The sequence below is a fragment of the Corvus moneduloides genome, chromosome 8 (assembly GCF_009650955.1).
Source record: "Corvus moneduloides isolate bCorMon1 chromosome 8, bCorMon1.pri, whole genome shotgun sequence".
Classification (NCBI taxonomy): domain Eukaryota; kingdom Metazoa; phylum Chordata; class Aves; order Passeriformes; family Corvidae; genus Corvus; species Corvus moneduloides.
The window spans coordinates 16,236,165-16,251,363 of NC_045483.1; the positions used below are offsets into that span (position 1 = coordinate 16,236,165).

Consider the following 15,199-nt stretch of genomic DNA (forward strand, 5'->3'; position numbering starts at 1 on the left):
AGGTGCATATGGGAACTCCATTTGGTATTTGGAAAATGTACTTTTTCAACATCAGGGTGATTTCCGTGCATACTCTAATGCATGGCCCATATTACTTGTAACACATATATACAAATACATGACATAGACAGAGGAAACAAAATTGTATAGACATAGTTATCTCTGGTTATAAATTTCCTCTGTCTGGAGTTTTTGCTAGAAATTTCCAAGCATTAAATTGGTATTAGCCTTGTGCTGGAGCATTTTGATGAAGAATACCGCAAAATAAGAAAATGTAAGTCACTCACTCCAGTTTCTTGTCCTCTTTCATTTAGTAGAGGTATGAGTTTGAAGGGAAAAGATCTGCTTTGGTTACCTACGAGATCCTTAAGTGCTACAGATGCACTGCCAATTAATCTGAAATTAAATAAAAATCATTATTAGAATGCAAGTATAAATCAAACAGAGGCTCCCATTTTTCTTTTGCTAGCATCTGTTAGTCAACCAAGTAACTCCAGCCATTACTTGCAAACTCTAAGCACAACAAAAGACCATTGCAAATGTCATGTAATGATTGTGTACTAGTAATCTGTAATTTCTGTTTCATTACACTTAAATGCGTTGGTGTTCTTTATGGCAGCCACAGCTTTAACCAAACACAGTACCTTTTAAAGAGGTTAAAAAACGAATTATTTTTAGCGTTATTTTTGAAAATAATCTTCTGCATAACTTTCAACAGCCATATCACTTATTTCCACCACTGAATTCTCATTGGTAAGCTAAAGGATATAATACTTTCTTTCCCTATACAGATTTGCAAATTCTCAGGTGAGAAGTAGTGAATAAAAACTAGGTATGACAGCTGTTGTACTACACAGAAAGAGATACAAAGCCAGAGACATCCACGTCTTTGTAATGAAAACAGTGAAACAAAACAAATGCACATCAATGTTCTTACTAGAAAATTTCAATGTTAATCTGCTTGCTCATACTCTGCATTTTGGAACAGGTTCATCTTCTTACTTCTAAATTCTCAGAACATTTCTTATGGTTCTAGAGGGGTCTACCAAAGGAAAGTTTCAAAGGGATCTGACATGTGGTAGACTCTTCTGAACTACTTCTGCCTACTTTGGGACTGCATTTGTCACTCCCACCATCTCCCAGAAAGATGAAAATCGCATGTACTTTTAACCTTAGAGACTACTCTGAGGCATAATTTCTCAGTGTGGTACTGGTCTCATGATACCTGGCACTGTATTTCATTCCCATGGTATGTAGTAAGAGTTTACTCCCCTACTGAAGTGGATTGCTGGAATAACTGACATTTTTTTCAATGAAAAAAAAAAAAAAAGCCAAGATAATTTAACCCTGTAAATATTTCAAAGAACATGTGTTACAAATAAAATACCAGCTTTGTTGCCAAAGCAGAAAAAAGATCTGTACACAGAGAATCTAACTGAGGTCCCCTGAAGTTACAGAGCTTTTTCATGGAGCAGCTAAGGATGCAAGGGTATTTTCTGACGTGCAGCAAGAGCACTGTTATAGCTACTCTTGCATACTGTGTCATGAGAACATAAATTATTTTTTTGCAAAGTACATTAGGATACCTAACCATAAAACAAGAATTTCCTGCAAATATACCTTCCAGGCATTACACATCCACATCACAACTTCTGTTTAGCTGCAGAAACTTACATATTTTGAGGTGCCATAGAAGGGAAAACCCAACAAGACTACCCATAAGCAGCTAGGCCAAATCTGATTCTAGAGAAAGAAAATACTTTCCTGCGCACATTTGTAGAAAAATTATATAGACTTGACATTTTGATTTGATATGAGCTGGAGTGACAACTTCAAAAACATTATCAATTCAGAAGCCACCCAAAATAATCTCAAATCATCAGGGTGAATGTTTCAGCAACCACACCCTCCCATCTAGTGACATTAACTCAAGAATTGCTGTTCACCTGTAGTGCTTTTGAAATTTTCCACTGTACATTTCCATTTCTACATCCTCATCCATCCTGTACAAATGATAACTGCATGCATTTGAATGCATAGTAACCATTTTTAAAATAGTGATCACTGATGTTCAGAAGACTGAAGAGGTAATCAGTTACATAGACTTCTTGCTTGCAACCAGCTGCCTCTATATATATATATGCCTTTATTTCCCCTTTCTTTAGCACGTTTGGCCACAATAGTCTCCAGTCTTTTTCCACTCTAGCAAGACTGAGAAATTTAATATTCGGTCTACAAACTTAGTCTGCTTCTAAGCTTTAGCCAAATTCTAAGCTTTGGGCACTATTCTGCCTTTCCCAAAGTCGTCCTGTTCACTGGATTCCGGATGTTTCACCCCTCCCTTAGCAGAACCACAGAACTAATGAGGCTGGAAGGAATCACTCATGATCATCTAGTCCAGTGCCTCTGCTCAAGCTTAGTCAGCTAGAATAGGTTACCCATGACTACGTCCAGTCTGGTTTTGATCATACAGCTACTTAACGACTGAAGTAATACATTCCAAAGTAACAAGGAATGCCTCAGAGTCATCCTTAGGTCTCATCTTTGTCACTCATACACAAGTCTTAGAGAAAGCCTTTTTTCCAACATGCTTCTGTCAGGTCTCTAACCTTTGGGCTAAGTCAGCTAAGTCAGATCTCAGGAGCTGTTGTGAGATCACATCCATCACCAGTTCATTGATGTTTAGTGCTTTGCTGCAAGGTCTGCTCCTGTACTTCCCTCCGATAGGTAACTAGACCCGCTGTACGGCTACTGTGAAATTCCTGGGTTCCTCCAAACTCTGAAGACTCTTTACCTTCAGGCAGGATTGTATGTGATCTCCATCTGAAGTCATGACTTACAAGATGACAAGGAATCCTTCCCTTCCAGCACAGCTGAAAAGACTTTCTGCTACCTGTTCATTGTCAAAGGACACTGTTCTTTGCTGGACCTATTTCAGCTTTCTTCCTCTTGCCTGAGCAGATTGACATTTGCCCATTTAATTCCAGATCACACTAGCCCCTTGACACCATCAATTGGGACACTTTGCTACCGAAATAGCTTAATGCATCCTCTGACCTTTTGTTCATCAGCTGTTTTAGCAGAAGACCAAAGCAAATGAGTAAATGTTTAAGTACCTTTTTGGCCATCCCTAAGACTTCTATAGGTATAATGCCCAATCAGTCTGGTCTCTTAAACTTTTCCAGCTTTGCAGGAGTAAAGTAAAAATCCTGTCCTGCCACAAGCAGTTTAAACATTCTGGTCTACCACCGGAGAAGACACCAAAAATAAATGCAAAGTTCCTATTCAGAAGCTGATTTTGAACCTTACCAGGCCTATGATGGTTTCCCTGCAGTGATCAAAGGAAAATACTTAGTTTATAAGCATGAAATCAATGAACTACTGATGACCAACTACTAAACACGGAGTTGCATTTGTGCCAAAGCTAATTAATCCGTTAGTGCTGTGGTTAGCACTTCCTGTTAGCTGCCTAAATAACCAAGTGAAGTGAAACTTCACACCCATGTCTGGATCCGGAAGTGCTAACTCACAGTACCACCCATTTTATTATTCCTCTTGGTTTGAAGGTAGCAATCTATATCAAATTCTTTACCCTATCATGTCCTCTAGCTGCTTACATGCTACTTATACTGGAAGCCTCAAGGTTTAAATTACTCAAGAGTCAAATATTTAAATTATTTTCATCTATTTTTGAGGGTTTATTTTGGCAGAGGTTTGTATTTATGATTCTCATCAGCAAACGTGATTCTACACTGCAGTTACAATTACTATACTCAATCTTTCTTTCTCAGTGTGTATATTTCATTATAGACTATGCTACAAGACCCAACACCTACCTTCTGTTATTGCTGCTATGTTTAACTATTTTTATTAAGAAAAACCTCTATTTTATCTTTACTTATTTGATAATACTCTTTGCAAGAACAAACTTTCAAAAAGAAACAAAACATGGATACTGTTTTGAACAAGGAAGGAAAGTCCAAAACTGAACCTTGAACTAGATCTTTCATACTGTGGATGCAAGGAAAGTCTGCAACTATGTACAGTCACACTGATGCGGAAAAGAATCCACACAAAAGGGTACAGCTGTAGGAGGATTTAAACAATCTGGAAATTATTTAACTATGACAAATACTTAGCAATGATTAAATAGTTTGCTGCACTGCTCATTTGTAGCTGCATTTTTCTGTTAGAGCAAAGGGTGTGCCCAATCTGTTTTTCCTACCTCACTAGGTTACTAACTACACAAAGGACACGGGGAAAAACACAATCCCAACTCTTTCTCCTAACTTCACAGGGACAACTGACATTGCTGTGGGGTTTTTGGGATGTTTTTAACTGCATAGATTTGTGTTCTGAGAACTTGAAATCTTTCTACTAACAGTATTAGATGTAATAGAAAACAGATGTGTTCTCTTTTCAAACATCTTTATGCCGGAAAATCTAACTAAGCATGAATCATATGAGTCCTCTGGTTTATTCCTATGATGGTCTGTCTGTGTACAGTGGTTTGCTTTATTTATCTTTTCCAAGTATTGTGACTTTTCACCATGAAGAGCACTCATTAACCCATCTGCTAAAGTGTAGTGATCCCGTAAATGAAGCAGTAAATTCTCTCTCCAAGAAAAAAAAGAAATGGAAAAATATCCAAATGTTCTTTCAGGCTTAATTTACAGAAACATGCCAAAGTAATGAGTTCAGTGCCTTGGCACAGTGTAAAAGCAGAATAACATCCACTGTACTCCTCCTCCTGCATCAGTTTAAGAATGGACTGGATTAACAGCTGTTTCAGCTTCTAGGAGCTGGAACAAATCACGCCTTTTATTGCAATCTTCTGCTCTATTGTTCCAGAAGGTAGTACAGGTTCTGTAGTCACCTCCTGGGCATAGCAACAGACCAGGTGCCTGGAACCAGTCAGGACTAAGAGTGCATGGAACAGCAGAGTGTGGATTGGCTAGGAGCCTTGTGAGTGAGGAGCCAGAGAGGGAGGCTGGGCTGAGAAACATAGCGCTCTGCTTCTGGCCTACACTGCAGCACAGACAGCAGCAGAACATTTGAGCAAAAGTTGGCACTACTTTGAAAGTAACAAAAGCAATCCTCACTGATTATTTTCCTCCAGAAGAAAGAAAATAAAGCCAAAGACATGGTGTAGGTTCTTTTCATTGCTCGTTCTCAGGCAACAGAGGCTCCTAGAGATACTCTTTACCCTCAAAAGCTAAATCCAAATTCAATCTAGACTTAAAAATAAAATATATAAAAGCACAAATCTCTAAAGGGAAGATTGTTGACTTCAACTCAAATCCCACTTAGCTTAGAAACCTAATACACCTCCCAGGTTAATGGGTCTACTTGCGGATGTCAAAAGCACACAGCAAACAGTGAGTTTCTTAAATTGTCAACAGAATAGCCCTCAGTTGTAAGGACCTCAGATAGGCACTGTGCTCCACCTTTCCAATCCTGAACAAACCATGGGAGTGTTATTTGCACTCTTCCACTGAGCACTGCTTTGAAATGCTGCAGCACTTCAGACATGTATCTAACTATAGACTTTTCCTTAAATATTAAAAGAGGATACTGCGAAAAAATAGCCAAGCTATGATATGGTAGACCTAATCTCTCTCCAACTCACTAAACAGAATCAGTAACTCCACAGAAATACAGGTTATGCCTACATGCAATTGGTAGGTGAAAAACTTATTCCACATTCCCTCCTTTCATGTACTCTTTCATCTAAATGTGAATGTACATTAGTATCAAATCTCTTCAGTTGTTACAATGCTTTGTGTCTTTAAAAGAACTACAAGATGCTATTTCCTATTACCATGTAACAATCAGGATGCCTGCTCGTGTATTTCTCACTTCTCACTCCCTTATCCTGTTTCCCTGCCAATATCCCTTCCAAAGACACTGCACATTGCAAATATTTGGCTGTTATTGAGGATCTGTTTTTGAAGAGCTTTACTTTGAAGGTGTTACTCTGGCTTTGATATGAACAACTTTCTGTGCATAAACCCAAGCAAAACAAATAGGCATTTGCACAAGCTGGGGGTTAAGAGTTACAAATATGAGTCTAGATGATATTTACAAATACAATTTGAAGAAAACCAACCATATGACTGCTAAACTTTGAACCCATGTACAGAGTGAAACATTTTAGGTGCTTCAGATAATCACTTTCCTTTATTTTCTGATACATTATGAAGTCCACTGCAAAATTCTGATTACTGGCAAGCTTTCATATCTCAAGTTTTGAGATTTCCATAAAGTCAGAGGCATGCAATATATTCCTGCCTAACTGACCTGCAGGAATCTCAAGAATGAGAGACCTGAGGGCACTGGCTTGATTCACAGTGATTTTACGACAGAGCTGTTGGAGTATTGTAAAAACCTGAATCCACATGCTGGGAGGAGGCAGAGAGTAGTAAAGAAAAGCTAACAATGGAATTGGCCTACTATGAGTAAACATGAATGTTTGCCTAATATATATGAAATCTGTCATGAATAAAAAGAACAGAGATGACGTGTTCATACTCTCTTCCAAAACAGCAACAGCGAACACTACTTGGAATTGACAGAAAAGAGAGAGCACAGCAAACAGCAGCTATCAGTTCCATTTTCCCCTGTACTGCTGTATTGGAAGTCATGTTTAGTACTGGGGGGGAAGGAGGTAGGGAGAGGGAAGAAGGAACATACTTGTTTTGTCCAATTGTTTCAAAATCCTTCACAATAATTGTTAGGGAAGATGAATTATCCAGAGGAATTCCTTTCAAGTCAAACTCAACAATCTGAACAAAAAAAAATGGACCAAACACAAATTATAATTACAAGTTACGAAAAATTACCAGCAGAGTAGCATATACAACAAAATTATTCAGAAATAAATTTTGCATTTAGTGAGAGACCAAATCCAGCTTACATTTGCAAAAGCAAACTAAAAAATGATCATAGCATTTGCTCATAGCAAATGTATTTGATTTGCTAATTACTAGCAACAATAGCACAATTAAATTGTTTAATAGTGAGCTATAATTTCTTTTGCAGTTCCACTTCCTCACACTATTGTCTTGTTATTCATAATATCTGATATTAGTCCCCTTCAATATTGGCTGAATTCAGTTGCTATTGAATTTAAACAAATAGTTGTAGGGTCCCTTTCTTTGTAATTCTAATTACAAAATATAAGAAAAATATTTAACTTTCATTTATCTTTGTAAAAAAACACTGCCAAGAAAACATTTTCCCCACGAAAAATATTACTGAAGATGCAAAATAGGACTAGGTCTACAAATAAGCCATGAGGATTTTCAACACATAAGTCCTTCTAAATCTGTATGATTTTTCCTGGTATATAATAAATTATCCCATTTTGTTCCCATACATGTGGCTAAACAATGGCTCAGTATCATTGTCATCAAAAGAAAGTGGGAACAAAACCAGGCCACAAACTCATCAGTTATCCATCTAATTTCACATCAGCACATTACTTAATGAATTGTAATACACGGTGCAAGACAAATCCATTCACCTGCATTTGCTAACACCTTGAAAGAACAGGTGGCATTAGATCCTCTTTCCAACAACATACTCAACTGTTGAAACTGACTTAATGACTTTACAAGCATTCTGTCTTAAAATGACCAAGAATTTATTTTTTAAAAAATTACCTCATTCCAAACAGGATTGAGTTCATTTTCAATTTTCTTTGTTTTCTTTTTTTCATCTGCAAATACAAACAAAGCGTGATTATTTGTTTTTGCTAAAGCACTACAAAAACATAATATTTTTTCCTTTCACTTTTCTAAAGAAGGTTTGAGCTTTAAACCAAATGTTCCAATTCTTTTTACCTCTTCCAGATGTTGCACGTTTTACAATGAAAAAGTCCCCTGGGGAATTTTAGTAGTTGAGGCTTTTTTTTCTGTTTTGTTTAAACATAGCTAGATGTATTTCCAAAAAGCAAAATAAATATTTAGGCTTCTCAACCTTTTATGACCCTTAGCTTCAGCTTCAATGATGAAAAAAGACAGATTAAAAGACTTGGAGACGTCAAACCAAATGGCAACCTCTAAGTGATAGCAGTAAAGTACTACTTTTGAAAGTAGTAAACAAAATGTGTTACATATTTACCATATATGAGTTACAAAATATTTTTGAATGTTTAGCTCTGGAATAAAATCACATGGAAAGAAATCTTAAGAAGATATGCTTACAGTGTCAGCACTGTCTGGTTTAAATGAGCAAATATTAGAAGAAATACACATGCATGTAAGAGGAAATGCAATCCTTCCTGAAAAGATGGTTTCCAGAGGTTATGCAGATATGACTTCACCAAACTTACTGTGGCCTAAAAATTACAAAAATTAAAAATCTTCCATACTTCATGGTAAAATTTGCATTTGGGCAAGCTAAAAATCACTGGAATGTCGGTTGAGGTGCAAATTATGCATAGCCTGGCATTATATATCCTGTTCAGTTATGATATATGTATATAGCTCTGATTGAGAACGAGTCTTTTGACACTCAGAAGCACAAAAGAGCACAGGCAAACACACAGCTCTTTAAACAGAGATTGCATATATTAGACATAACAAACAAGCATATTTAAGTACAGTCACTAAACCAGCTGCTAATCTCCAAAATGCTCAGCCACCACAAGAAGGCCAAGCTTCAGACACACTCCACATCTTTAAGGACTCCAGTAAAGATAATTGCATTTTTGTTATTTGAAATTATGACTATACTTAGCCTGGAAAATGTTGCAAAGGCCTGGAGAACAGAGTAAAGATATGCCAAATGGGCAAGTTCATGTACCTACTAGTCAGGCAGCAGACTGTGGTGGCTCTTATTATCGGATGAGAGTGGGATGTACTGAAAAAGTCAGCCCATGCTGCAAATTGCAAAATCTGACTCCCATTTATGTAACAGGAATTGTCTACAAGTTATACAGGATATTGACTCATGTTATAGGACAAAGGAAAGAGCTTTCATAACATACCATACTGTGGACTGACATTTTGCAGAACAAAGCACTAATTAACAAGCTAGTGAGAGAAAATCAACTTCATGCTATCTAATAGGAGCCAAAGCATTTTCAAAACTGAGTATCCCAGAATATCTGGGGTTGGGCACTGATACCCCAAGTGTCCCTAGAAGCTGGGAGATGAAAAGATGTTTTCACTGCCAGTGAAAAAAAAGAACAGTTACAGCTGTTTGTGAAGGAGATAGTGAATTACAGACCTGATTCTGATGGGACTAATGGATAGAAGTCCTATGATCCCTGCCTAAGCTAAAATGTAACTCTCTAAGGTAAGGAGAGTCCTGGCTTGAACAACAGTCAGAACAATTCTTGACAAGGTGCTGGATTTTCCACTCTGAATTATCCATTTTCACAAAAGCAAGATTTGTTTCCACTAATATGCATATTCTAGATTACACTGAGAAGAAGAACTTTTTCTGTTATGCATCTGTGTGAAAGTTGGATGAAAAAACACTGGGAAGCATAGCTTACATTGGGTTTTAGTTGTAATTTTAGTCAGTCAGAGTGTGACATTCACATTCCTCAAGGATATATTTTGCATATATTCTCTTCTCTTTACTGACTTTCTTTTTATTACACTCTTATCTGTATTTTAATGTACTGGGTGGTGGTGGTATTTGTTTTTAAGCTGTTGCCAAATCTCTTTCTTCTTCCAGTCAAAAATCTCCATTGCCAAACAAGTGGATTGCTCAGTTATTCCAGGAGCTCACGTAAGTTTCAGGTCCTCAGGCTGTTTTCCTCTTCTGGTAATGATTGCAGCTATAGCAACCAAGACTAAACCACATAAGCTGTACAATAGGGCCAGACACCATTTTTAGTGTGGCCCTACCACGAAATAAGAAATTATAGTGGATACAGGTAGGACACTCTATAGACTTGTTTCTTTAAAAACTAACTACAGTAACTGCGGTACTGTAGAAGAAATCACTGTTTGCTTTATCTTGATGGAGGCGTTATATTACCTTATATTATAACTTGCTAGTTAATATTCCCAAGTGGAAACGACTGTTATAAGAATTTAATGGCCAATGAGTTGACTCAGTGTCCAAAAAAATTAAGATGAGTTGTTTGCATAATAACTGTTCCATCATTAAAAAGATAATTATAGTATAGCAAACCAATCAATGTTTCCATCTTTTTTCTTTCTATTGTAATTAGCATTTTAATCAACATCAGCAGGTGGGGAATAGCAGAAACAAACATTATCTTCTACAACAGTCCTAAGTCTAAGATTTAAGAGAGTTAACTAGGTATCCCATAAACCTTTTGTCAAAGTAGAATTAAGATAGCATGGTAGCAGCAATTGCAGGACCAAATGGGCAGACCTCCAAAACCCTGGAAATTAAATTTAGATAATTTAACTCTCTGCAGAACAGAAAATACAAATTTAATGAATAATTACACTCTAAAACTGTTTTCTTTCACACACTGAAATATAAACTAAAATAGCTATGAACTACTGCAGGCCTGCTGAAAAGCTCTTAGATTAACCACAAATAGAAAAAGCAGTTTTATTCAAGTTGGCCCAATCAAAATAAATGCCATTTCACCTCAGTTTTTACTGCATAAAGTGGAATGAGGCAGTCAAAGGGAATGATCAAAGCACTAAATATCCTATTATTGACTGCACATACAGCAATTGAATCAATTTTTACACCCTGAGACAAGAATCTAACAAACCAAAGCAATTATACTGATTTGTTATCACTTAGTGTCAGTTTAGCAAATGGCAACAGTTTTTCATATTAATTTGACCAATGATTTGTCTCCCATTGAGTGACAAACTCAGAATCCTGCAAGAACAGCACCCAGTTCCAGATAGCGATATTCATTTACTCTCAGAGTGTTGTTCTCTTTGAACTGTGAGCTGTTCTTAAAGTAAATGAAAATTCCATCCCATTGGACTGGACATAAATGTGTAAAAAAAAAGTTAAATGCTTGCACAAAACTCCTCTGCTATATCAGAACAGAAACAGCTGCCTATTTCCTCCTAATATATATATATATATCACTGTAATAACTAATTGGCTGCCCAGTCTGTAACCAGTTTAGTTAAACAAATTGGATGAAATCTATCCTATTCATAGATTAAACCATATTAACTTATGTGTCTTAACATATAAAACATTTGCAGTCACTTTCATACTAACAGTTTCATGGTCATAAGCTTTTTCTTCACAGCATGGCTGTAAAGGTCTGAGACTGAAAGACTGTGTTTCCGTGGGAGTCTTAAATTTACTGAACCTGACATCAGCAAAGGCCCTGTAAATTAAAATTTGAACAAAATACTGTTCTAATGAAATGCCAACTTCCACAGCAATTTTCTGTCAAATGAGTGCTGTTCACTAAGACTTCACCAAGAACACTCCAGAGTCAAACAAAAACATGAAAATGTGCTGCAGCGCCATGGCCAAAGTCCTGCAAATGCCTCAGTTTTTCCCAGCCTAGAACACGTACTCCCAAGTGTGTTTTTTATGTCCCCCAGGATTTACACTGGGTAGGGACTAAAGTTAAAGATTTATGCCCTTTGACATAAATCTTCCCAAAATAAAACTGGTTTCCTATCTCTACACACTAACAGGGTGAGGGGGGAACCAGCAGTGTATATATAAAAAAATCTATAAACATAAACAGCCAGAAGTTGAACATATTTCAGATATGACCCTATGCTCTTGCACTTGGTAACCAGGCACTCCATGTACAAATTAAATCAGAGCTGCTTAATAGCTGGTAAAAGCCTGGTATTTTCTGTCCCACTTGAATCACCCTGGATGGGAAGCAAAAAATCAGACTGTTGGTATGTAGTAAAATCACACGAATAGAAGTGGCAGGATAATGAGAAATTAAATATCCTAGTAAAAACCACAATTATGAAGCTGACACTGGTTAACCATGTTTGGGAACACTAAAAATGCCAATTATAGTACATAAAGGATAAATATAAATTCATTCCTTTAATATCTGTTGCCCAATTCCTGTGTTCGGATAACTGAAGAACTGAAAAACAAATCCAGAGATGCAGAAAAAACATATCTGTAACTTATATTTACTAGGTAAAAGTGAACTGCATTAGAGCACATAGTAGGAAGAAAAGGTTACAAGGAGGGATTAAACAGACACTTAAGCATAAAGAAGGGAAGGCATAAACCAGATCTGGAGTAGGAAACTGCAGGAACAGAGGCAATACAGAAAAGCAAAACTGTGGCAGGAAAGCAAAGAAAGACAAGGAACTGAAATGAGAAAATGGATACCTAAGAAGCAGCAGAATGTGAAACAAAGCAGAGAAATTACAGTATCATCACTTTTTGTAGGGCAAGTAAAATCATATTTTAAGAATTATGAAGTTCCAAAAGCTACTGAGTCAGGCTCTGCCACTTGTTCTAACACACAGGGTGGTAAAAAAACCCCCACCAAACCTTGAAAAAAAGGAGGAAACTAAAGGAAATGGAACAATTTCACATCTTTCTGATGCTGAGTAAACATATCTGAAAACTTGTTACTTTGAAAGTTAAGGTTCTGCATGTGCAGTGCCTTGTCCTTTTCCAGCCTACAGCAGTCATGATTTCACATTTGGTTTCTAAAGGTGACAAACTCCTGCAATGATTTTTCACACTTTAAAATAGCATTTGGATTTCAGTGCACAGTTAGGAAACCAGGTCACCAGGAGTTGCCTGTTTATCGCAGTTTGGTTTGATGGATTACATGATCCAAAATTGCTTGAAGGTTTTGGCACCTTGAAGATAAATCAATACTAGAAATCAAGTTCCTCTAGTCTAGCCAAGTGAGGTAATGATGGCAACAGGTAAAGTATACTGTAAAATATAATTACCATCCATATAAATGCTAATTTTATCACAGTCTTCTGCTTCTCCCATACATAACTGATGAGCAATGAAAGTGAAAAATACAGTTTCCTTCCAAAATATTTTAATTCAATAATCTCAACAGGCAAAATTTTGATGTGCAATTCTGTTTTTGAAAAAAAAAAACCAACAACCAAAACCAAACACCAACAAAAAACCCCAAACCAAACTAAAACAACACCAAACACCTTCAGAAATAGTACTGCTGTTTTTCAGTAAACTACTTGTAACAACAATAAATCAGTCATATAAAAATGCATGTGACAGTGAGCAGTGCTTGTTCAAAGTAATCAAGACAATAATGATTTTTCAGATGGAAAACAAGGTAACCTTCAATTTCAGAATTAAAAGTGGGTTTACTTATGCAGTTAGACTTGTTTTTAAAGCAACAGGTTAATCCTTTGCAAAAGCTTGTAAAATGTGGATCCTGAAACAGAAGCACAGCTGGTTGGAACAGACCAATGCACTCCACTCAGTACAAACTTCATTCAGGTAACTCCTGTCTCTAATTTAAAAGTCCTCCCTAAAACTCCATCAGAAGCAATTTCAGGAAAACATGTTTTCCCAGATTTTCAAATACTTACAAAGGGCACTATCTTTTACAAAATTTCTTCCCTGACTACATTTATGACAAGTTTCCTTACCTTTAAAAATAACAGAAACGATAGGATCTGGTTTCCCAAACTTGGTTTTAGGGATATTGGTAGCAGATTCCACAATCACCCGAAGCATTGTTTCCCGTCTTCCCTAAATGCTGACTACTACCGAAGGAATGAAGTCTTCAACTTCACAGTCCTTAACTTGTGGACTGAAATGCTAGCAGGAAGAGGAGGCAGGGAATTGCTGGTTTACAGCAAAGGAGATCTATGGGTGGATCTATGACGGACTAGCTACTCAAAGCTATGGGGAAAAAAAGTCCTGTAAATTGACACCAGGTTTTGTCTTGCTGCACAGAAAGAGCTCTCGCTAGTGAAATTCTGTGACAGAAAGGGCACGTTGCAAAAACTCAGATTTGTTGTTGCTGCTTTTATTTTTAAACTGCGTGATAAATCTCTCGTCAGAAACCAAGGCAAGAATAAGCATTAAGCAACATGAGCATTAAGCACGACTCTAGAATTCGAGGTAAATCACATCTGCCTCTTGGTATACCAAGGTATGAAATTTCACGATGGCTTACATTTCCCCCCCTAATTTTTAGAACTTGGTTGTTTGCAAATACTTTTGGTTTGTCTCCGTGCCAGCCTAGTCACAAACTGGCGATGATCCCCAAAACCAGTGCGAGTCCTCCCCCTCCTGTTGCATTCTGGAACAACGATGTGTTTCATAGCAAACACTGCAGCTTTCTCATGGAACATCCTGGATATGTATTATTGAAATATGTATCCGTAACTAAAAATTTAAAAGTATTAAGGAAATGCGTGCAAAACAAAAAATAAAAGTGACAAGACACTGTATTGTTTGGAGGCATATATGAATGTTCTGTCTTAACATAAACACGTGCACGAACACTCCGGTAACATGAACTAGGTAACACTTACATGACAAGCACAAGAGCTCTGAGCTCCCCTGTGCTCAGAGTTAGTTTTTCTCAGCTGTGAACAGATGTAAAAACCCGAGAGGTTCACACTGCCACTGCCGCACGTGTCCCCAAGGAGACAGAAGAGGGGAAGCCAGCAAAATGGAGCAAAATGAGTCACAAGTGAGCGCAGTTCTGCCTAGGTTTTACATGGTCACATCAGAACCATCCTAGCTTGCTTTGTAATTCCTAAAACTATTAGATTTTGGGTAGATGAAGAGGATTTCTGGATAAGAAAAAACACACATGTTCAGAGAGGAACGAGGCTAGAGACACGGAAGAGACAGCACTGAGCAGACCCTGCAGACTCGTCCCGAGCACCACGGCGCAGCGCTCCACCCTCCCGCACCCCGCTGCGGGCCAAGTCCCGCCGCGGACACCCGGCTGGGAGCCGCTGCGGCGGAGGCGGCGACGGCACGGGCCGGGCAGCGACACAAGGCGGCGGTGACGCGACGGGCGGCGACACCAGGGGACAGCACCCCGGCCGCCACCGCGACACCAGGGGAGAGCACCCCGGCCGCCACCGCGACACCAGGGGAGAGCACCCCTGCCGCCACCGCGCCGCGGGGACCGCGCGGAGCGCCCGGAAGTGACGAGGTGGAGCCGCGGGATTCAAATTCCCGGAAGCGGCGCTGGGCCGGGGCCGCGCGGAGCCGCCGCCGGGCCGTGTCCCCGCACCGCCGGGCCGTGTCCCCGCACCGCCGGGCCGTGTCCCCGCACCGCCGG

The 15,199-nt window shown here is 38.4% G+C and overlaps 1 protein-coding gene across 2 annotated transcripts in view; it reads right to left on the bottom strand.

Annotated features, from left to right (window-relative positions):
• Window positions 1-15,041, bottom strand: part of MYOF (myoferlin) — a 65,185-nt gene extending 50,144 nt beyond the window's left edge. The window contains exons 1-4 of one of the 2 annotated variants that reach the window (XR_004241529.1): window positions 13,542-15,041; window positions 7,665-7,720; window positions 6,694-6,785; window positions 288-396 (exon numbers count right to left, since the gene is read on the bottom strand). Coding sequence is in view for 1 of the 2 variants with exons in the window: in XM_032116227.1 (XP_031972118.1) it covers window positions 288-396; window positions 6,694-6,785; window positions 7,665-7,720; window positions 13,542-13,629 (345 nt within the window). In the remaining variant the exon portion in view is untranslated. The remainder of the gene's footprint in view (window positions 1-287; window positions 397-6,693; window positions 6,786-7,664; window positions 7,721-13,541) is intronic. The other variant, XM_032116227.1, reaches the window with a different exon arrangement.
• Between the last annotated feature and the right edge of the window lie 158 nt (window positions 15,042-15,199).